The 22,314-nt window shown below is 31.2% G+C and overlaps 5 protein-coding genes across 14 annotated transcripts in view; 3 read left to right on the forward strand and 2 right to left on the reverse strand.

Annotated features, from left to right (window-relative positions):
* Positions 1–15: 15 nt before the first annotated feature.
* On the reverse strand, positions 16–4,740 carry LOC119835202 (zinc finger CCHC domain-containing protein 8 homolog). The gene is made up of 7 exons (XM_038359901.1): positions 3,921–4,740; positions 3,472–3,644; positions 2,734–2,932; positions 2,210–2,341; positions 1,836–2,016; positions 1,349–1,578; positions 16–1,098 (listed from the first exon to the last, which is right to left on the reverse strand). The coding sequence occupies exons 1-7, from the start codon at positions 4,635–4,637 to the stop codon at positions 340–342; spliced, it is 2,391 nt and encodes a 796-aa protein (XP_038215829.1). The 5' UTR covers positions 4,638–4,740; the 3' UTR covers positions 16–339.
* A 773-nt stretch (positions 4,741–5,513) lies between these two features.
* On the forward strand, positions 5,514–8,601 carry LOC119835277 (28S ribosomal protein S22, mitochondrial). Its single transcript, XM_038360003.1, has 7 exons — positions 5,514–5,698; positions 5,785–6,011; positions 6,106–6,230; positions 6,669–6,726; positions 7,057–7,265; positions 7,706–7,886; positions 8,347–8,601. The coding sequence occupies exons 1-7, from the start codon at positions 5,584–5,586 to the stop codon at positions 8,560–8,562; spliced, it is 1,131 nt and encodes a 376-aa protein (XP_038215931.1). The 5' UTR covers positions 5,514–5,583; the 3' UTR covers positions 8,563–8,601.
* Positions 8,602–8,859: 258 nt separating this feature from the next.
* Positions 8,860–10,457, forward strand: LOC119835051 (MORN repeat-containing protein 3-like). The gene is made up of 5 exons (XM_038359657.1): positions 8,860–9,004; positions 9,419–9,482; positions 9,548–9,795; positions 9,869–10,056; positions 10,331–10,457. Exons 1-5 carry the CDS (start codon positions 8,860–8,862, stop codon positions 10,436–10,438), a joined length of 753 nt encoding a protein of 250 aa, XP_038215585.1. The 3' UTR covers positions 10,439–10,457.
* LOC119835049 (calcium release-activated calcium channel protein 1) lies at positions 10,418–15,559 on the reverse strand. Of its 10 annotated transcripts, none has more exons than XM_038359655.1 (4): positions 15,191–15,558; positions 14,847–14,880; positions 13,502–13,654; positions 10,418–13,111 (listed from the first exon to the last, which is right to left on the reverse strand). In XM_038359655.1, the coding sequence occupies exons 3-4, from the start codon at positions 13,637–13,639 to the stop codon at positions 12,587–12,589; spliced, it is 663 nt and encodes a 220-aa protein (XP_038215583.1). In that variant the 5' UTR covers positions 13,640–13,654; positions 14,847–14,880; positions 15,191–15,558; the 3' UTR covers positions 10,418–12,586. The 10 variants fall into 10 exon arrangements, with proteins under 10 accessions (XP_038215583.1, XP_038215580.1, XP_038215579.1 ...); XM_038359652.1 differs by having other exon boundaries at positions 13,502–13,651; positions 14,847–14,926; XM_038359651.1 differs by having other exon boundaries at positions 14,847–14,926.
* A 506-nt stretch (positions 15,560–16,065) lies between these two features.
* Positions 16,066–22,314, forward strand: part of LOC119835138 (mitogen-activated protein kinase 1) — a 46,775-nt gene continuing 40,526 nt past the window's right edge. The window contains exon 1 of the mRNA XM_038359797.1: positions 16,066–16,488. Coding sequence (XP_038215725.1) covers positions 16,361–16,488 — 128 coding nt within the window. The 5' untranslated portion in view covers positions 16,066–16,360. The remainder of the gene's footprint in view (positions 16,489–22,314) is intronic.

Below are 22,314 nucleotides of genomic sequence, written 5' to 3' on the forward strand. Positions count from 1 at the left end.
ATATTTACATAGTCAAAATCTGGTGTACTTTAAAAAAGATTCCCTGGAGGAAAATAGCGTATTTTTTTAATTTTGTATATTTCATTCATACTTAGAATAAAAGACTGCTGAAATTGCTATTTCGAATTCAGAATTTTCGAAAAACATGATCGCTCGCTATGCGTAGTTTTTTCATAATTATGATACCTACAGCTACCTATAAATCTCATCTCTAACGTCACACTCATACAGTCACATTCGACGGAACATCTAAAAATATCTCTGCTAGTACAAAAATAAATGTCAGTTTACAACAGAATTTTGACAAACCACCTCTCACGGCGAGGTGGTAGTCTCTAATCATGAATCCTGTATTCTGTCCACTTCACTCTTAACTTTCTTTAGAAGGCTACTTATTTTCTTGTACTTACCCACCGAGTTCGGAAGGTTTTCGAACTGAATGACGTCACAAATGTCTTTAGCAAATTTATCGTCACTTGGCAGTTTCATGTATGGCGATACGATATTCATAACAGGTGTACCATATTCAGTATTCTTAACAATACCAGTTTTCGTATCGGGAGTTTTAATGACTTCTGACTCATTAGCAGTTTTCTTTTCGACTTCCGACTCATTAACTGGTTTGTTTGCAACTTCCGACTGATTGATAAGTTTCTTTTCAATTTCTGACGCTATTATCGGTTTGGTTTCAACTTCTGATTCTATGACTGGTTCCTTTTCAACTTCTGACTCATTGTCAGGTTTCTTTTTAACATCAGACTGATTAGCATCACTCATTTCAACTTCTGACTCATTAACATCACTTTTCTCAAGTGCTGACTCATTAACAGATTTCTTTTCAACTTCAAGAAGTGTCTCGCTTTGTTTTATTTCTTTATTAACATTCTGAGTTTCTTTATTACTAGCTTCAATCGTATTTTTAACATTTCCAACAAATTTAATATCAGACATATCACCGGATATGTCAACTTCTTTTACATCTGTGTCCGAGTCTGTGGCAATTTCAGAGAATTTGATAGCGTCTAACAGTTGCCGCTTTTTAGCCTCTAGGTCATCTATCGTTGGACTGTTTCGTCCACTACTTAGGATTGACACCTCCTGAAATATGTCAAATTATAAAATTAGCTTTACAAGGCAGTACAACCGTAATGCTGATATACACTAAATGTTAAGAACTTATGAAATGTGAAAGAAGAATTAAGGTTTAATGGACTTATTTAATTTGAAAAATCTTAATGTAAATTTTCCTGAACATAAATGTCTAAATTAATGCATATATTGTAATAATAATTTTTTCCCTAATTCTTTCGTTATAACTACTACACATAACATAAATAAAAAAACTCACATCATCATCATCTATTGTGATCAAATCGTCTTCCGGTACAGGAATATCTGTCACTTGAATTATTTCAATATCACTCTGTGATTTGTCCAATTCAGTTTCTTTGTCCTCATTCTGAATATTTGAAATGGCTAAAGGTTTAGGGGATTCTGGGGGAGGGGAAGCGGGAGGTGGAGGAAGAGGAGGGGGTTCGTCGTCTGGAAGGGGAGGTACTGAGGGGAATGCTGGGCTTTCTGTAAGTACATTTATTTAAATATTGTATTAAATTTTTAAAGGAAGTCTTCTATATTTGGACTAAATGTGTTTAAATATTATTTTTTTTTATTCATTCTTTTATTTACAACAATTGACGCCTTGGACTTTTTATAAATGGATATTTAAAAAAAAAATCAAAACTGTAGGATGTTTAGCAATCCAGTTAAACCAAACTGTTCCAAGTGATAACTTAATTAGGAAAAAAAGATTAGAACAGAACATAAATATAACTTACCATCTCCGCTATCCAACTCCATCTCAGCCTGCCCCTCCTGTATGGAGTTATTAGTTGATGAAGGGAAGAATGTAAGTTTTTTCCTTTTGTATGCCTTCATGGCATTTGGTGCTAACATTTGTAGCATCACCATTTTGCTGTCCAGATCTGACATTGGAGGAAAACCATACAGATGACCTTCCTACAAAAAAAGTATTTTTGGAGCAAGTATGAATTTTGTTGAATAAAAAATTACTGAAAATAATATATATCTAATTTTTGTCAGTACCATAATTATTTTTCAGACAATAAAAACATATACTCACTCTGTAGTAATGTGAAATAAGGTAAAACAGACTACTACACTATTCCATTATTATATTAGGGTAAATTACCTCTTTGTATCTAGAGCTAGCTGGCACATTAAATCCTGGAAAGTCTAGAATTTTCTTAATATCAAACTTGTCCTTACATCCAGGCTCACACACCTCACCTTCCTCTTCATCGGGATCTTGAATAGCGCGCCCCTAAAAAGGTTTTTGCACTTAAAATGTATTTTTGACCCATTAAACTTCCTTTTGTGATAGTCAGAAAAGGCAACTTGCCCAAAACATGTCGAAATGTGCTCGACTCTCACACTCAAGAGTTCAAAATGTATAGAGAAATTCCATTGAAAAGATTTTTTTTAATTACAACATAAGCAACAGAATGTTACTGTGGGGAGAGATTCAACCCACATCTTTGTGTTTGAACTTGCCTTTAAATAATTATTTTAATTATATTTTTGCAGTTTATAGAACATGTATAATTTGCAATTATCTTAATGATAAAATATTTAGAGTATATAGTTTAAATTTAAAAAAATATGTTCAATTTTTATAAAATATAAATAACACTGGAATCAACAAAAATAACTCACAGCAGAATCAAACATAGTTATTCCGGAATGTGAAATCCGCGCCTCTTCCAACCAACCTGGAGGGTATCCAAGCAATCTCATTTTATAGATATGCATTGGAATCTCATTTCGTTTCAAGCCAAGTGCATTCCGTAACTGTCCAGATATCCTACCAGGAATCAAGTGTCCATATTTCTGCTCATCTTCTACATGATATCGCCTGAAAAGAGAATCAAAATTTCATTACTTGTTATAGTGCAATTACAAATTGTATAACCAAGTCACTTAGAGAAATATTGGCACACAAGAGTTAGAAACCATTGTTCACATTTTCCTAAGTACAGTTATGTTCTTAAATAATGGCCTATGATTCGCTCCCAACAAAGCACTCTTAACGCGAAAACGGGAATCGTAAAGCCAATATCGAGTGTACATATGCATACGTCTTATGTAAATTTGTATTTAAAGTACAACATAAAATATAATATGATGCTACATAAAGCTACGAGATTTCATACTCTTTATTAATAACACAAAATTACCATATGAATGAAATTGAATATATTTGTAAATTAGGACTAAATAAAGAACCGGTTTTTGAAGGCACACCAATTGTCTTTCTTGTGAAGAACAGAATATTGTGTATACACATCTATGAGGTCTGTTACAAGCCTCATAATATTTCATCACACAAAAGTACAATGTAAAACTGTGTAAGAAATTGATTTGATATGAATTTAATAATCAACATTGGATTACCCGAGTTTCACACCAATATTTCTTCTGTTTTCTGCTATTTTTGCATTGTTTCTTGGCAATGTGCATTCTCTGAGTGGATGTGCTCCTTCACAATTGAAGCAAGTTGGTCCCCTTCTCAAAATTTGTGGCGAACTTTTCTCTGTATCAGTAGCATTTGAAATTGGTAGTGATGCCTTAAAAATCAAGAATAATGTATCATGAATTTATATAAAAGCCAAATAGTAAAAAAAAATCAACTCCTTGTGTACAATCATAAGTGGCTTAACTGCAAAGAATCTGAGTTCATTGGCTAATTTAAAATTTTAGATAGTACTCTAGGTAGAAGTTTTATAATCACTCATTTGTAATCTTTATATGTAACATCAACAAAAGGAGACTCATTTTAAAGAAGGCCCATGACTGTTTTTAATATCAGAGTCAAATTTATACAGATGCAGAGGAATCCTCACCTGCTCATACATTGGTATGTCAATATTCATACTTTGAGGGTCTGTGTCAACAAAAAACAAATTATCGTCGGAGGCTGGTGGTAAAGATGGTTTCTCAACCTCCTCTTCACTGAAGTCCTCTGGCCAAATATCTAACTCTACATCAGTGTCATTGTCATCAGAAAATGTTTCAGCGTCATGTAACTTAATCATTTTCAGCATAAAATCCTTCAATTTCTTCTTATAAATTTTCGCCATGATTTTGTCTCTAAATCGCACACTTACTAATGGTATTCTGTTCTCACAACCAACAACACCTAAGTCACTGTTAGAAACAGATGCAGGGGAATCAATGTCAATATCTTCATTAAATATGATTGTCTTACACATTTCAGCACTGTGTCCATCTTTTAAGCAACCATTGAGTTTACTTTCACATTCATTGGTGAAGTTTTTGTTCTTTATATCCTTTTTAAAACTGTCCGCGTCCGTTTTCCCTCCATTATTTGAGACCTCATTAATTGAGCTATTGTGGTCAGTATCACGAGACAAATCAATATCACTGATTTCGATTACAGAATCGCTTTCGTTTAAGGAGTTTTTAGCATCTTCAATGACTTTATTATGCTCAGTACATATAATCTTACATTCTTTACCCTCGTCGTCGCTACTGGCAGTGAGATCTTCATTATCCAATTCGTAAATTATATTGTTGACTCCAATTTTTCTTTTTGCCATCGCCAATAATTCTCGACATAAATAATTTCGGCTTTTACTTTAAAAAATAATTAAATTTCTATATTAATATGGATAGATCAAAAATAAGTTTCCAATATTATTATTTAGGACGACAGTACGACATTGACAATTTCAAAATGTGACATTGATAGACGTATGCGGTTTTTTTCCTTCGGGTCTACTACACTACCATAAATTTAGTCGTCACTGAATTTAGGAAATTGTAATCGCATTCAGTGAGTTAGCATCCTTAATTTTAGGTCAGGTCCTCAGAGCCATTTAGAAGCCTAATTAAAAAGGCATTTCAGAAGGTGACATCGCTTTTTGATACGCAAAACTTGATTAAAGTTCTTATGCTTGACCTTTATAAATAGTCAATATTTTTAAGGAATAATTTAACAATAATTATTATTGTAAAATAAATCAAAAATGAACGGGCAGTACTAGAAGGATTACCGCCCAATGTTTTTTTTTATGTCACAGTCGGCAATGGAGGTGGTGGGAATACATAAGGCCCATGGCAGATCTCTACAAATCGGCTCCCCCACTCACCGAACGAAACACAGCAGAATGCTACTTCTCGCCGGTCTTCTGTGGGGATGTGGTACTTCCCCGGTGCGAGCTGGCCCAATTCGTGCCGAAGCGTGCTCGACTACCACATACAGTCATGTGAGTTTATTATCTTTAATTTTTAACTTTCAACTTTAATTTAATTATCAACAGTAGGACAGTCTTCTTCCCTTAATTAATTTAGAAAACCCAATTTGAATCCCAAAAGCCAAACCAAAAAGTATTTCAATTGAACGATATTGGTAACTTTACATTTCTTTTCTAATATTATTTACTCTGTGGACTAAAGTGTACTTAATATATTATAAAGCTGTCAATCACCCATCTTCATCTTTCAAATTTCGCTTAGGTTATGTTTTCAGATTAAATAATAATCATGTCTTTATTAAAATTCGTAAGATCTAATACAAAACACATATTTGTTAAATATAATGAGACGCAGGCTTGTATAGTTTCATGTAGAAAATTAAGTATTGTGCCATCTGTCTATGGTAATTTCTTATCGAATATATTTTTATTAATTTAGTCTCAATTTTTTAATATTTTATTTACTACTTAATAATGTTTTAATTTCCAGATAAAGATAACCCAGCGCCGAAGTTTTTTTCATCAGGTGTTCAAATTCTCTTAAAAAGATTAACAAGACCTGATTTCGCGAAAGTATTCCGCAAAAGAACTAATGGTTCTGGTCCTGTTCTGCGTACGCCTATATATAAGTTTCTAACTGACGAAGAATTAAATGTTGAGAGACAGATAGCTAATAAAAGTGCAGATCGATTATTACAGATGCCTCCTGTTGTAAAGGTGAAAATATTTTCAAAGATGCAATGTTCTTTTGTTAACAGACAAGTTTGTATACAGTTGTCTGTAGTGTTGTATATATATCTCGTTGTTGTAGATTCTTGAACCAGTTGAAGATGTTCTTTCAAAGGACCCAGCTATAGTTGGATATGATAACAGCACATATATGTTCACAGATATTACTTTTGGTATTGATAATGAACATAGAATTATTATACAAAGGTTTGTATGTGCAATTCAGTAAGATTTACTTTATTTTATTTTAAATTTCTAACATAGACAAAAATAGTGTTAATGATCATGTACGAACATATTTATTTTTGTAATCTCAAATCAATGCAAAGCAAATAATTAGAATCATAATATTAATTTCCGTCAGTGTCTCCTTAAACAACAATACAGTGGAGCCCCAGTAGTGTCCCCTGGCTAATAATCCCCTTGTAGTCTGACATGTTTATAATCATTGAATTCTTGTATTTTTGCATAGATCATGGTTGAACTAATTATTCTCAGTAGAATTTTTGTTTATGTGGTAACACAATCACAATTACAATTTCTTTCTTAAATGGTAACTTGTAACTAAAATTGTTAAATGTAAGGCCATTCTGTATTTTGTACATAACCTTTTCACTTCATAAGAAATGGGTCTGTTCATTTCAGGAAACCAGATGGAACACTGGAATCTTGTGATCAAGACACCAAGAAGAGACTGAATCAGGTTCTTATAACTGCTTTCTTTATATGACTTTATATAACACCCACCACACACCCAGAAGAGGTTTCTTCATAGTCTATATGTTACTGTACAGTTATAATCACTGGATCATATTTTGATGATAATTTCATCAGGGAGATTGACTGCTGAAAACTTGTGAATTCGTAATTTTTTGTATGCAATTTAATGCATTATTTTTCATTAAATTAAAGTCATTAACTTCTTTATAGCAATTTGTTTAAAAAAAGAAAAGTTAAACCTTTTACTACAAATTAAAGCAAAAAGTTCAAAGCATGTACTAGTTAAAACTCACAAAAGTAAATGTTTTTGCAGATATATTTTCCAATACCAGGCCGCAAATTACGAGAGCCGAAGGTATTTTCCGAACAAGATAAGTTTGACAGTTTGTTGGAGCGAGAGAAATATGAATACATATTGGACCGAGCATGCGTGCAATATGAACCAGATGAACGAAAATATCAAGAGATAACCAGCATCACCTACCAGCATGTGGATATGAATAGCAAGTTTGATTTACTTAGGTATTTTCTCTCTCCACCTGTTATAAATGTCAAAGTAGTTTATTAGTAGGGGAGCACAAGATGCTCAATATTTATTTACTCAAGCGTCTCGGAAACCTACTGTATTTGATGATAGCAAGAAAAAAGTCCTATAATGTTTATAATTTTAGTGATGGAAAATTGTTATTCTTTTTTTTATTTTTTGTAAAAAAATAACGACGCTATCAAGTACGCTCGATTTTGATATTTTTAATTCTCTAGCATGTGTTAGAGAATATATAATAAATTAAAATATCTATCTATCTATTATTTTTGTCTGAATGAAGTATAATTAAGTTGTATTTATTTTCAACTTTGTCAAAAAGGATTTATATAAACTGTCTCGAACAAAGTACTTAATAAGTGGAAAGTAAGAACTACTCCCGTTTCTTGATTAAATTACTATTATTTATCATTTACAGGTCAACACGCCATTTCGGTCCACTAGCCTTCTACCTCACCTGGCATCACAGTATGGACAATTTAATGCTGGAACTGGTACAGGGTGCTGCAATTCGCGAAGCAGTGTTGCTGATTTCGTTGCGGCATGCTATCCACGCTGACGTTTCAAATGGAGAGGACAGCAATGCTCTGGTGTCTGAGGCAAGTTTTTGTTAATTCAACTGTAGGTATAGATTTCGTCAAGTAAATGTTCGAAAATAAAATAAATTCGACAGTAGTTTAATGGATGTTATTATGCATATAAACCTTCCTCTTGAATCTTACTATAATTTAAATAAAACCATCAAAATTTGTTACATAATTATTTAAAGACTTTTGTGGTACTTTCCCCTATGAGCTGGCCCAATTCGTGCCAAAGCAAGTTCAACTCCCACATATAAAATGAAACATATAAATATTGGCAGTTGAAATTCCCCACCCTGTAGTTACGTCATTCCTAAATATTACCTATAAATCAAATAAACAATAAGTATAGATTACTATCTATACTAATATTGTGAAGAATAAAGGGGTAAACCAGATGGAGCCAGGACGAGTACTTAGTTAATTAATATTAGTATTCGTCGTGTCTATTCTCATAATTATAATTTTTTTTTTTCAGATCATACCAAAACCTGTTCAGCTAACCAAGCCAGAAATACTTACTGAAGAGGATATTAAACTAGATACCAAATGCACAGATATTGTTGATAAATATATCAAAGATTCATCTTCTATGAAGAGTCAACAGGCATTAGCTTTACAAGGCTTTAAAGAGTACTATCAACAAATGGTCGACCTTAGTAGGGGTCTAAAGAAAGCCCATGGAACAGCCTAAATTATTGTATATAGATTTAATAAATGTTTAGATTAAGAAGTGGAGTTTCATTTAAAATATTTTAGTGAAAAAAATATATTGTGATAGTTCTTTTAAAGCTTTTAATTAACACATTCCGCTCAATTTGGATTTAATCATAGTATTTAAAGTTAAAAAGTTTTCATAAAAATGACAACACTCAATAAGTCGTAGCCGTAGGTCTATTAATCTAATAGAATATTAAAAAACGAAACTGTCTATATGATCAACAATGGCTATGTTTATTTTGTTATTTAATAAAACTGACATGTTTTAAAAATGCCATTTTATCATAAACCTCGAAATTTTACACCATTGTTAATAGCGGCTGAGAAGAAAGCTGTTAAAAATGGACAGCATCACGCAATTTTTACATCTCGATTTGATAAGTATATCGGCGATTGGAAAAAAGATTTAAAAGAAGGTTAGATTGTAGAATATTTAACTAGACATTGTAAATAGTTTGGCTCGTGGTACTAGGTATATATCTAGTCTTCAGCACATAAGTATTATGTACACATCCATGGGAGAAAGAATTTTTGATATCGGTCTAATAGTGTTTGTGATTAACGCAGTCAAACAATCTCTTCAGTTTTATGATTGGTAGCTATAGATTACATTATACTTATTTAAAACACTACTATTTCTTATTAAATAACATTTTTATCGTTCAATATGCCCTTATATGCCCTTATATGAGTAGTCTAGTTGATATAAAATCATGTTTCGATTTTTTGTTTTATTTGGATTATTCAATGACAGCTATTTTTTAAAGCGCAGTAGGTTTTCTGAAGTATATTCGCGCTTCAGAAATTTTACTAAATTTTTAATATAACAGGAAAGGGAGTATTTGTAACCTGTACCGGAAAACTGTATGAAGGCGACTGGTATAAAGGCTACCGGTAAGACAGATATGATTTCGAAGTGCGACTATGGACTAAATGACTAAAGATCTTAATATTCATAGGCATGGTTTCGGAGCTCTAAGTAATAAACTTCCAAACGGAACTTACAAACTCGAATACAGAGGAGAGTGGGTGAGAGGTAAACCAGAGGGCACTGGTTGGCGATACTATGAGAACGGAGACATTTATTTTGGTTTCTGGAAAAAAGGTTTTAGACATGGCTACGGCAAATTGTGGTATACTAATGGTACATTTTACGTAGGCTATTGGAATATCAATAAAAGGGAGGGTCTCGGAATGTTTGTACAAGGTATTAGATTAATCAGAACTAAGAATACTATTACCTATTGTTTTATATTTACGAATTAAAAGTTATTTTATAGAAAATGGCAATCGTTACGAAGGTAATTGGGAAAATGATACAAAGAATGGTATTGGTAGATTCTATCACCTGCATTCAGGCCAACTACAAGAAGGATGTTGGCAACAGGACATTTGTGTTATGTCTAAGATGTCGGACATTGAAATACGACAATTTTGCGATTTCCCTACTGAATATCCATTACCATATGTAAGTTTTAATGTGAAATTTATATTAAGAGTTTGTAAGTGATACGAAAAATCGTCAAAAAGACTGCATTATCATCATACAGACCCTCGACTAGTATGATATGTCTGATAGCAGTGAATGGGCGTTGTGGCGCTACAAAAAAAAAAAAACTGAAAATTTATTGTCATTTTAAGCGCTTGTCGAGTTTCGTAGCTTCGATTCAAAAGCATTTATTAATGATCACTTTGTGTTAAATAAATTCATGCTTATTACTTACCTGTGTACCTGTTTACAGAATTCTTTGCAAGATTCGAGAAGAATCCTGGAAGAAAGCCAGTTTTGGTTACAACAAAGGGTAGGAGTAATAAAAAAACCACTGAAATATTGTATTGATCAAATGTAATTTACTTCGGAACTTTTACCAGATCATTAGTTTTATCAATCATACAAATTCTTAATACAATGTAAATTTTAATAAAATCTTATATTAAACTGACAGGGATTTACTGTCATTTGTCTATCACAGCATATTTCAATAATTACATTACTTAAGTATTCCTTTTGAACCATAATTGTACAATAAAATGAACTTATCTGAAGTGAAGTTATATGGTAATTATACAACAGGCTTGGGCCAAGATACTAGTAAATTTGAACATCTTGGACCAAGCCAGGAGAATAATTATTATTTTAATCAGTTTAATTAAATAGACCACCCGAAAAATTCACTATGCTCTTACTTCAAGTACCTAGTTTAGCTAGTTTATCTGCTCGTGTGGTAGGATAGGAATAGACAGAACTTGAACTTGAACTTTTTTCGTAAATTATTTGAGATTACTTTGAAGCAGTTTGATCAGATTTGTCATTTCTGGCCATATTGAAATTGTTTTTCAACATTTATAAATATTAAAATGATTAACACACTGCCACGCACCATGCAGTGTAGCCTGTGTGTGTGTGTGTAGGTATTCGTTACAAAGCAACAACACAACAAGCAACGTTAAAGTCTTACGAGTGTATTCACGCTCTACACAGAATGGTGCATGGCAGTGTGCTAATCGCTTAAAAAAATATTTTATATACATTTAAATATAAAAATTAAGTACTGCAATTAGGGTGAAGAAACTATTTCAACTTCAACTTTCGTTATTATTTCTTACCAGAGGTCAAGACAAATTTCATTAACTGTCTTTCCTCTTTTCCGAGACACATTAAAAAGGTCTGATTCCATTTTAATGTAAAATTCACTGGATGATCTAAAATCAAATTATCAAATATTACGTAAACTGAAATCCACGAGGGTATTAGCGATAAGTACTATGTATGAACTATATTGATATTCCGTATTGCACTTACACCTTTGTATTTCGAATTTTATAATTGATCGTATAATAAGGTCTACTGTCTAGTCATAAAAAAATCACTTTATTATACTTGCAGCATTACCTATTTGATTTGTAGAATATTTATTTTCAAATAATATTACATTTTACTAATGCCCAATATAATTCTAATAATTGATAATAAAAAAATAATTAAAACTAAATACACAAAAAATAAATCTAATTTGGAAGTTTCATTATCAATGAATGATGGTAAAATTTCAAGTTCATTTCAAAACGTGCACTAATGAAATGTACGTTTATATACAAAATTTTAATAAAATAGAGTTTTCTAGATTTTCTTAACTGATTAGTATCAGTCAATTAATTATTCGTATTATTTTTGAGAATCTAATACTATATAAAATATTTAAGTCAATATATTATCAATACATAATTTATAATAAAACAGTAAATCATTTCTTCATATTAAACATTATTTTAGAGGAAGTGATTGCTACGCAAAATCTATTTTTTATACACCCCAAAACAATGGTTTGTATTTTTTATATTTTCTTGATTGTATGTGCGTCAATTACGTTAACATCACTGGGCAGGGGCTAGGTTTAACTTATAGGCTCACTTTCATACAACAACATAATTTTTAGGGGTGGCTATCCATATGTTAACCTAACCTAACCGAGTGATTAAACATAAATTTGCGAATATAAAATCGAACGAGGTATAACTAGAGGGGTCTTTAGAAATGAAATTTAGGTTTCTAAATAGGTTTTTTGCTAAAATAAATAGTTGACGATCCATACGCATCTGGAGTTCTTAAAAAAATTCATACTGCCACTTTTTACCGAATACGAAGTATGTAATTTTGTAGTCCAAGCGGACGAGCCGCGAGCGGAAACCTAATTAAAAATTAAACTGTAATATTATATATACTTGAAATAAATCTTCCATACACCAATTTACATACAAATAAGTAGAGATTCAGTCAAAGTCGAAAAAAGGAAGAAGTAAAAAGGTAAAAAATGGAAATCTAGACAAACCAAGTTAATTGGGTTTCAATATTGTGCAGCAATACATTAGCACTTAAGTACCTAAGGTTTTTGCATACTGCATCTATAATAACAATATAAAAATTCAAAATTCAATACATTATCAAAATTGCCATATTAAAATAAAACTAACAATCCCACTAAAACACATAACCAGACTCAGACAACTCGAGCCTGATCTAACAGCGACATATTATTCATACGCGAGTCATGGTCGCCCAACTCTATTTGTTCTTTAAGAAATTCCAGCTCTTTTATGCCTGAAGTGACAACCTCATACTTATGTGTCGCCAGTGACATATAAAAATGTATTGCAAACGCTAAAAATATAATCATTACGGGTATCAAGAGAACGCAAGCTGACCAGGCAGCTGGTGGACTAAGATCATAGAATTTAACCCAGCATAGTATCGCTATTTCTACTAGGAATAAGATAAGGCCAAGGAGGGTCGAAAACGCCCAGGCTATTTCTATATACCAATGCAGCCTTTCATGTGGAGACTCATGTACAAGTGATATACTGTGAAGGTTCCCGATGGCTTCGATATTTGGTAGGATGCAGGTGCTAATCATGAGTGCCAGCATATGCACAGCAACCAGCAATGTGGTACATACTGTGAATGCTACCAACATACCAGGTGGAACATTTGTTGGTGTGTTCAATTGTACTTCTACCATGGCAACCTGTAAAAGTACATGCAATTTATTACTAGGGGTACTTAATATAGTTATGAATGTCGTTATCCCCTTGATGGGTATAATTATACTTTTGGTCTACTGGACAACAATATTTTTTATTAGTATCAACTGGTAATTGAATTTGAGACACTTAGTTCTATGCTCAGGTGTACCAAGGAAGTGTAGTACATATTTTTAATATTATTTATAAAAAAAACGGAAATGAAAATAATATCGATACTTCTATAATAATCTGCATGTTACTCAGTGTTAATAAATTGATTGCAGAATATTATGACACCATTTTCATTCACTTGTTCTGTGCATTAAACTTTTTTTTCAAATAATTATTTAACATATTTTAATGGAACATTATTTAAAAAAATAAACACATACCATTGCAAATCCAGATAATAGTGCTGACGTTTTACTAGATGCTTTCAGTTTTGCGCGACTCAACTGCAATTTCCTCCATGATAAATAAGCTGGTGTGTGAAGGGCATCATCTGACTGTATGGCTGGTTCGTTCGACATCACGCACTTGTGCTGCTAATAAGAATATATGCTTGCTTATGTATGAAAATATTGGTATTGCATTTCATTTAATCACAAAATAACGCACCTCATTCTAAATGATATGTTTTGCATGACAAATCACAAAATAACCAATTATTCTCAACATTACATGACAAACAACATGAGATAACAATAACTATGATAAATTTATCCTAAATTAATTCTATGACTGAGAAGAATACAAATAACAAGTTAAAGATGAAACCACAAAACAGACACCTTAAATATCACAATGATGTGTTATTCATAACAAAGGAATGACACAAATAAGTATGGCTATTTGCTATAAGGAAATACAAATTAGTACAATTTTAGAAAAATTATGTTTAAAACTTAAGCAATAAGAAGGATTGAGAAATGAATGCATGAAACAAAAATAAGATTCCTAGTTTAATATAATTTGTGTAAAAATAAATATTTAATTCCCAGTGTTACTTTAATTAGGCAGTAATTTAATTTGAAATATAGTGTAAACGGTATCAATAAAATTGGTTAAATTAAGAGTTTTAATTTAAAAATAAGTGTTACATAAGTAGTCAATATAGCATAAGAGTATTTTCATATACTTATTGTAACTATGCTATAATTTCTTAAAATTTATATGGCAATAATTAATTTAAAAAATTCAATTGTTGTCTCAGAAAAGATTGCAAAAAGATTTTTGTCGAAACTTACAAATCATGAAAGGTTTTTCTAATTACTTTCAATGAATATTTCACCTCAGTTATTCTTTTTCTTATCCAAAAGAAAATAAAAACTACCACAGTTACATTTGATCCAAAGTAGAATATTTTTATTTAATAATCATTTTAAAAATAGAACAGCAGTTAGTTACATCAAAGCATAATAATGAAAGTTTATATGCAGAATCTTACGGAGGAAAACAGAATTTTCATTAGAACAGTTGTAACTTAAAAAGACTGGCTAGTGTCATGTGACATTATAAATATGAACACTTCCTCTCAGTGAAATCTCTTGTGTAAATAAAAATGGTTTAGCTATAGCAAGTACTACAAAGCAAATGAACACTGCCTATGCTAAGTAAAATGCACATATAATATTAAAATACACTTAATTTGTCACCATTAATAATAATAAAGCATCAAGGCCGTCTATGAACCTGAATGACTCCCCACTGCTATGATAGTATTTAAAAAAAACTCACATTACTTTAAAGTGGAATTATTCTTCAATGTTCACTGCAAATCAATTTTACCAACCCTTTTAAAAATACCTGTCACTTCTCTATAAAAATAAATAAAAACATTACAAATATATTAATTTAAATGAATTCCTATGATTCTTAAAAATTAAAGTAATATTTTGAAGTATAACTGGAGTCTTTTTTATATGTAAAATGATTATCATGAAATGCATTAATTATACTGATTAAATGTGAACAGTTGCAGTACTCTTAATTAAAATGATTAATTGTGTACATACACAACGTTAAATATATTGGCCAACGTTAGCAAATTAGTTTGAATTTAGGATATTTTAGTAGCATACCTTGGTAAAATTTGGACACCAATTGTTAGAATGACTATATCGACTGGGAGGATGCCCGCAGTGATAATTATTGCCGACAGTACTGGCTGACCAAACCGACATACCTAAACAAGTGCACGATAGACCTTCAAGCCGACGAGGTCACTTGATACTAATAGTTGTACGTGTTTCCATACAATAATATATAGGAACTTTGTAGGAAGCCGATAATTTAAGTTTTTCAAATAATTTAAAAAGCTATCTTATTTGTAATACCACCACAGTTTGTAAAAGCCCTGCTTTTTTATTTAATTAAATACACTTTTACCATTACATACACGATTCATCAAGCCAAGCTTTATGTCAAAGTATTATCATATTGTACTGTCACTTACGACTTAGTGTGCCGTCAGTCGTGACAACTGACATTTGACATTGATATTGAAGTTTTTTTTTATTTATTTTTTACTGGCCAATGGCAGATATTCACACGAACGCTTGTCATCATGTTTTTGAAGTTCTACAGTAGGTAAAATAAAAAAAAAATTACCTACCAAAAAATGATACTTATTTATTCACAAATTACACTTCTTTGTATTAAATAAACAAGAGAAACTCATTAGAAGAGCAATATTTTTTTTGTATAAAATTCCTTAAATATTGGAAAACATATTACAATACGACTAACATTAATACGTATGCGTAAAGAAAGGAATTCCTTTCTTTTTGACAATATTTAAATATGTAATACTATTTCCTTCAACAAAATATAGCGTAGTTCAATATTATGTTACCTGTTGAATCGAGATCTACGTCACAAATCTGCTCCGAGTATCCAAACACCAAAATGCCAGTCGCTATTCTTTATTCCTCAACGAAAGAGATAGACGAAATTATCTTACTCACTTTTGTAACGGTATTGCGTCCGTACGGGAGTGTCCAAAAAAGTCGGGCGCTTGGTCGAATGAGAATGATAAGCCAGTTGTCTCATTACTGGATAATGTAGGTCGGCTAAGCTGTTTGTTTTGGTTCATTGTTAGAAAACCATAGTGGATTAATGTGTACGAACTAGTAAGGTTCCAGTGCTCTGTGCAATTTTGAGTACTGGAGTTTGAAGTACTGTGACAGGAGCAAATTGTAAACATTTGACTTGTGCTGTGGTTAAGTGGTATTCCCGTTTGTTGTGTCACCATGGCTGAGGCTGCAGCTGCTACTACCACCAATCCGAATGCGGAAATTGTTCGCGGGCAGGTGTTTGAAGTTGGCCCTAGATATAAAAATCTGCAATATATAGGCGAGGGTGCTTACGGCATGGTTGTGTAAGTACAGTTTGATAAACTTTCGTAATTATAAATTGATACTTTACGTATAAAGTAACTGTTAGTATCAATACACCCCAACATACTTGCACTATGGCAATAAAAATATTACTTATACTACAAATATTATACAAAAAGTATCATAAAATGATCTGCAACTCGTTTGTATGTGGTATGTAATACATTAAAATTGCTATGTATTTAACTGATAAAGTGAAAGAAAACACTTTAATTGATAAGTGCACTCTTTCTATCTGATTATACATGTTATATGTATCAAATTATTATAAGTGGTTCTTGCCCACACAAATTATAATGTAAATTTTGTTTTGACTAAGATTTCATGCTTAGAATGCCTTTACAACTAAATTAATTGAACTCATTATATTACCATAATAGTACTTGTGTAGTTTTCCATAATATTTGTGTGTATTTGTAATAGTTTAAAATGTTTTGGTTGTTTGCTAAGTGCTCTTATATTATGTGTATAGAAACAAGTATTTTACAAGTGTCTTATCATCTTTTATGACTCATTTTAGGTGTGTTCTTAAGTAAAACTTTATTAGTATCATATCAGAATTTTTTTTCTGTGATATTTTTATATTCATGAATTAAGAGCTTGATATGTTAGATATGAATCTTGTAAATTTAATTAAAATTACATTGTGAATAGCAAGCCAAACTCGTCTAAAAATGCAAACTAGATTTATAATTTTGAATATATGTCTTAAACAGCTCCTAACGCTGGTAAGGATGGCAGTGAAATTGGGAATATGTAATTTGTGACGATTATGATGGAAGATTGTGATGATTTTTGTGATTCTATGGATTTCATACCTCATGACTTATTTTAAAATGGTTTTGAATAAACTTACAATCATCTACCAAAGTTTGAATGGCAATTTTATAAACAAAAATTGTTTCTTAATTTAACCTTGTTGATGGGCTTTTAATGCGAAAATTGCATTTGTTAATGATGAATACAATAGTTTGTGATTTATAAGACACACTTTTTCTAATATTATAAAAGTAATAAAATTACAGGCACACTTTAAAACCTAATGTTCTGATGTTATAAATACGAATGTAACTCTGTCTCGCCTTCATACCTATATCACTAAATCAATTTGGATTAATTTTGGTACAGAGATATTTTGAGACCTGAGAGAGGACATAGTTTATTTTTTATAATCCTTATGATCATAATTTCAGAATATTTTCCGAGCTTTAATATAGTGTAGAATAATTTTAATAAGTTATGTCACTTTTGGTTTGTGATAACATTGTTGATGTTACTATTTTGAGGTTACGCTTATTCATACAACAATGGTTTCTATACAATAAACCATATATAAGCGAGGCGATAAGGCCGCCATTTGTTTATATGTAACTTTATTAAGTTTTTTCTGTAGCTTTATTAAGAGCAATAAAGAATTAATAAATAAATAAATAAATATGTAAAAGTAACCACTTAAATAACCAGATTCTAGGCTCAAAACAAAAAGGCTGTTATTAGTGTTGCCTTAAGGTTGCATTTGCAAACATAATAAAAATAAGATATTTTGGAAGAGTTGTAGATTAAAGAGTTGTGATGAAATGAAAATATATTGAAATTTATTGCCACAAATAGATTACATCTTTATCTTCAAATACCAATTTAATTTGTGACTCTAAAGCATTGGCAAAGAAAGAAATTAATGGACGTTTTACGAAATAACATCCAGTCCGCGTTATGTGCTTTATCGGTATATTTCGATAACTATCTTGTTTTGAGAACGCGTCATCATAACTGTATCGTGAATTTCTTAAAGACTTGCCTGAGCTTTATTTTTGTTTTGATTTGGAAAGGCGAAAATATTAAAAACAATTTTAATCATCTTTCAATAGAAAGAAAAAACAAAATAAACAATATTCCGTTAAGCTGTTTATTCTGGTTATTTTTATTAATCTGAATAAAAAGAATAAAGTCCATCCTTTCAAATCGCTTATTATATAAAAAAATCTCATAACTGATACTAATTATTTTTGAATTATTATATCGCTGTCTATAATTTTTCGTCATCACCGTGATTCACGCAGAAACCAATTAAAGAATTCAAATGAAACATGTCACGATTTCATATCATAATGTAAGTTTCGAATATTCTATATAGAATTGTATAAATTTGCATCCTCTAAATAAGCATGTAAAATAATCATCCTATAATAATATCCTAAGTAATATGATGAAAAATATATATTTTTTTATTTCATAACAAGAAATATTAAAAACACGAAAATTTGTTTCCTATAAACTTCCAAGTGTGTATTAATTGTTACTCTTTCGGACGAAAGCCGCTCATCGGAAATGATTTGATTAGGCTTTATATCCGGGGACCACAATGGTCGTCGCGGGATCCCGCTTCTCTAGTCGTGTTAGTTAGATCACCTAGAACGTGTTAACAGTGGATTTTATAAACTTTTTTTTCACTGTTATCCTTCAAATGTTTATATATATTAAAAAAATTGATCATATTTAGATGATTTCAAAAATTAATGCCGGAACCGGGCATACAGCTAATTTTATAAATTATCTAATAAGTAAGTCTTAATGTTTTTATGATATTTGAGCACATAGTTAATAATATGTACTAAATAATAATGTACTCATTTTATTAATCATATTTGACTACGGATATATGTGTAGATTTATGATAGAATACAACTAGCTAGGTAAGTATCGATCATCGCGCATTCCGTGGTCGAAGCACGTACGATCGCTCTCCTAATAAAAATAATAATCTTTTGAATAACAATCTCCATTATGGTCCGGGATTATAACGATACGTTTATTGGAAAATATATATATTTTATACGTACGAAAGGAGAAATATTAAATTATTTTAATTTCGGAAAACCGGACACAGGACCGGATTATTGGGAAATTGATTAATTCGTTGTGTAGGTACTTCAGATTTCAGAAAATGGGAAAATGTTTAAAATTTTAAGTATATATGACTACAGATACGAAAAAGTCATAGGTATTCATGTAGGAATTTAATGACACCGTGATTTTTTTAAAGTCCAGTCCAATAGTAGTACATAATACATATTACGAAATTCAAAAATTTGTTCAATAAAGAGACAGTTGTTAAATATTTAGTATATAATATTGTAACTAAAAATTTTATGTTATTTATCTAAACTATTATTTTCATCACCTACGTTATTTCTCATTGTATTGACCTATTAACAACGAGTAGTCATGTTGTTTTAATTTTATCTAGTCACATTCCATACAGAAACTTTAGGAATTCCCGGAAGTTCTGATGTAGGATGACCTCAACCGTCGCAATACACGTACAAATATCTCTAACCACTGCTTAACCGGAGTCGAGAGAGAATTCATGTGGAGACTAGAGTCTGCATAACTCACAAGTTACCATTATGTTAATTTATCTGTGCCATTTGCTACCAGCAACGTTTAAATTTCTGATCCCTTTTGTGGAAGGTACCGGTGTAATCTATACATATATATATATACTTTTAAATTTACAAGCCGCACCATTTAAGAATTTATGAATGGTCTAAGATTGCCCTTCCACTAGCACGATGGTAATCTAAATAAATTTAACTCGAGTAAAGTATTACAATTACAAGCTCAACTTAATTCAACGTAATTAAAGTAAAATGGGATAGTTTCGCTCATACACTGGAAAGATCTTAAACAAAAACGCAATAGTGAGTAGCGAGAATGTAATGAGATATCTGAGTAATTAAAATAGCGTATGAATAATAGTAATAGCCTAGCTTTGAAATAAAAATACACCATTTAAAGTATTATAAACGTTTTAGGGTTTTCAATTACGTTACGTATGCTCGTATATGGTGATTTTTTTTTCAATTCATAATTAACATTTACACAATTAGCTTTCATTAGGTTCACCTGTATGTTTGTATTTTTTTCCTGTATGTTTGTTTTATATTTTTGATCAGTGACAATTTAATAACTTCATGGGTCTATCATATTATCCTGAATCAACGGAAAAATATAAAAAGCGAATAAATATATAGCCTTTATATTTATATTATCTACATTCATTTTTGCCCTGCATTATTATATTGATTGCTTTAAACTTAGAAGTCCATTATCATTATCATAACACCAATATTAGTCGTTAGATTAGATTTTTTATATAATAGCAGGCATCTGAGCTGGTGGTACGTCTGATGGTAAGCAATCAGACGTATGACACCACCCATGAACAATTGTAGAGTTAGGGCCGCTGCAAATATGTTTGAAGTAAAAGATAAATAAACGATTAAGGGGAATAAAAGAACGATATTATTTAATGTCAAAAATGTATGTTTCTTAGGAAGGTCTTCTCAGACCACATCCAGTCGAAAAAAAAACAGGGGAAAATGTCATTCATCTCACGATGTCAATCTCCCTGAAGGCTATCTATTACACTTCAAAAATGTACAATTGTGTGTATGAAGCATATTTCTCGCTCTCCATTATTTCCATCTGCTTACAATAAATCATCATTATTATATTTCCATCCTAAGGTCTCTTGAAATATCTTTAATTCTGTGGAGTCTTGAGCTCGTGTTTAAAAGATTTATGATGCTTTATTTATTAAGAGAATTCATGACCTTGAGAAATATCGCCAAGTGGATAGGTTCGCGAAGGTTCTGGAGATTTCATTGTTGCGGAAGTTTGAGTTTTAATTTGTTTCTATTTTTTACACATATGATTTGTACATACATAGTTGATAAATGTTTTAGATTCTCAAGAATTTTTTGATTACACAAAAAAATGGAACATAATACCTACAAAAAAAACAGAAGATAAACACTTGTTTTATCAAAGTTTTCTTGTTTTCGACAAATATAAAAGAAATTTATTAATGTGAAATGTGTGATATAAAATTATCTACAAACAAATTGTTTGTAGATACAGAATTTAAAACAAATTTTTTCTATTCTTTCAAAATTTCTCATTGACAAGAGATTATTAAGGGGTTTATGGACAATCACAATTCATTAATATTAAATTATTTGAAAGGAAATGTCACTTAGGGACGGGCCCGTTGATGATTTATTTACTAAAACACATTAACAACAGTTAGGTTAGAATATTTTAATTTCGTCAACCATAAGCGAATTTAAATCTATTATTATGTGTTGTTATTGTACTAATTTTTATGAAAAAAAAACCATCAAGTCTTTTCTTCTAGAAGTTTTTGTTAGCCGTTTAATGTTATAATTAATAATATTAAACGTATCTTCGTACTTACTACTTCTACGTCGTAATAATCTTCGTTATGTCATTTTTGTACCAACAATCACTAAGGTTAGGAAAACTAGCCGCTATGTTCGGAGGTCTCGCCGCACAGGTTATTCCACTAGATTGCTTCTACATGCACCTCCGGTCAAACCAAGGGCTCAGCGGTAAGCGTAGCGTGAACATTAAATAATTTGTCACTTCGATGATTCCAGCTCTCGTGATCTTGGCGTAAAAAATTAAAACCACTTCCTCAGCACACTGGTAATTGAGATTGTCTCTTGTATCCTGTGTCCATGTTAAGGATTCCTTTCCTGTTGTTTGAGTTTGTGTAAAATAAAAAGTTACTTGATTTTACATACTTCGATAGTCGAATGCGTGACGTCACATGATGTTGGAATTCATGAGGTAAATGATTTTTAGCACCTATAAAGGTTTAGTTACAAATGCCATTTATTTATATAATTCATGGACGTAGTTTAGATTGTACAATCATATATAACACTAGCTGTTTCGCCCGTACGGGAGTATCGGTACGTGATATATGGCACGCACTGAAG

This window comes from Zerene cesonia, chromosome 20 (genome assembly GCF_012273895.1).
Source record: "Zerene cesonia ecotype Mississippi chromosome 20, Zerene_cesonia_1.1, whole genome shotgun sequence".
Taxonomy (NCBI): domain Eukaryota; kingdom Metazoa; phylum Arthropoda; class Insecta; order Lepidoptera; family Pieridae; genus Zerene; species Zerene cesonia.

What these genes read in the sequence shown, in the direction of transcription:
- LOC119835051 (XM_038359657.1), top strand. Translation starts at nt 8,860, where the DNA reads ATGCCATTTTATCATAAACCTCGAAATTTTACACCATTGTTAATAGCG. An exon ending in TCTCGGAATGTTTGTACAAG is followed by an intron (nt 9,796 to 9,868) that starts GTATTAGATTAA and finishes GTTATTTTATAG; the next exon opens with AAAATGGCAATCGTTACGAA. An exon ending in CTGAATATCCATTACCATAT is followed by an intron (nt 10,057 to 10,330) that starts GTAAGTTTTAAT and finishes ACCTGTTTACAG; the next exon opens with AATTCTTTGCAAGATTCGAG.
- LOC119835049 (XM_038359647.1), bottom strand. Translation starts at nt 15,292, where the DNA reads ATGTCGGTTTGGTCAGCCAGTACTGTCGGCAATAATTATCACTGCGGG. An exon ending in GGTGTCCAAATTTTACCAAG is followed by an intron (nt 13,655 to 15,190) that starts GTATGCTACTAA and finishes TATTCTTATTAG; the next exon opens with CAGCACAAGTGCGTGATGTC. An exon ending in TATTATCTGGATTTGCAATG is followed by an intron (nt 13,112 to 13,501) that starts GTATGTGTTTAT and finishes GTACTTTTACAG; the next exon opens with GTTGCCATGGTAGAAGTACA.
- LOC119835202 (XM_038359901.1), bottom strand. Translation starts at nt 4,637, where the DNA reads ATGGCAAAAAGAAAAATTGGAGTCAACAATATAATTTACGAATTGGAT. An exon ending in AATATTGGTGTGAAACTCGG is followed by an intron (nt 2,933 to 3,471) that starts GTAATCCAATGT and finishes TTCTCTTTTCAG; the next exon opens with GCGATATCATGTAGAAGATG. An exon ending in CTAGCTCTAGATACAAAGAG is followed by an intron (nt 2,017 to 2,209) that starts GTAATTTACCCT and finishes CTTTTTTTGTAG; the next exon opens with GAAGGTCATCTGTATGGTTT.
- LOC119835277 (XM_038360003.1), top strand. Translation starts at nt 5,584, where the DNA reads ATGTCTTTATTAAAATTCGTAAGATCTAATACAAAACACATATTTGTT. An exon ending in AGATGCCTCCTGTTGTAAAG is followed by an intron (nt 6,012 to 6,105) that starts GTGAAAATATTT and finishes TCGTTGTTGTAG; the next exon opens with ATTCTTGAACCAGTTGAAGA. An exon ending in AGCAAGTTTGATTTACTTAG is followed by an intron (nt 7,266 to 7,705) that starts GTATTTTCTCTC and finishes TATCATTTACAG; the next exon opens with GTCAACACGCCATTTCGGTC.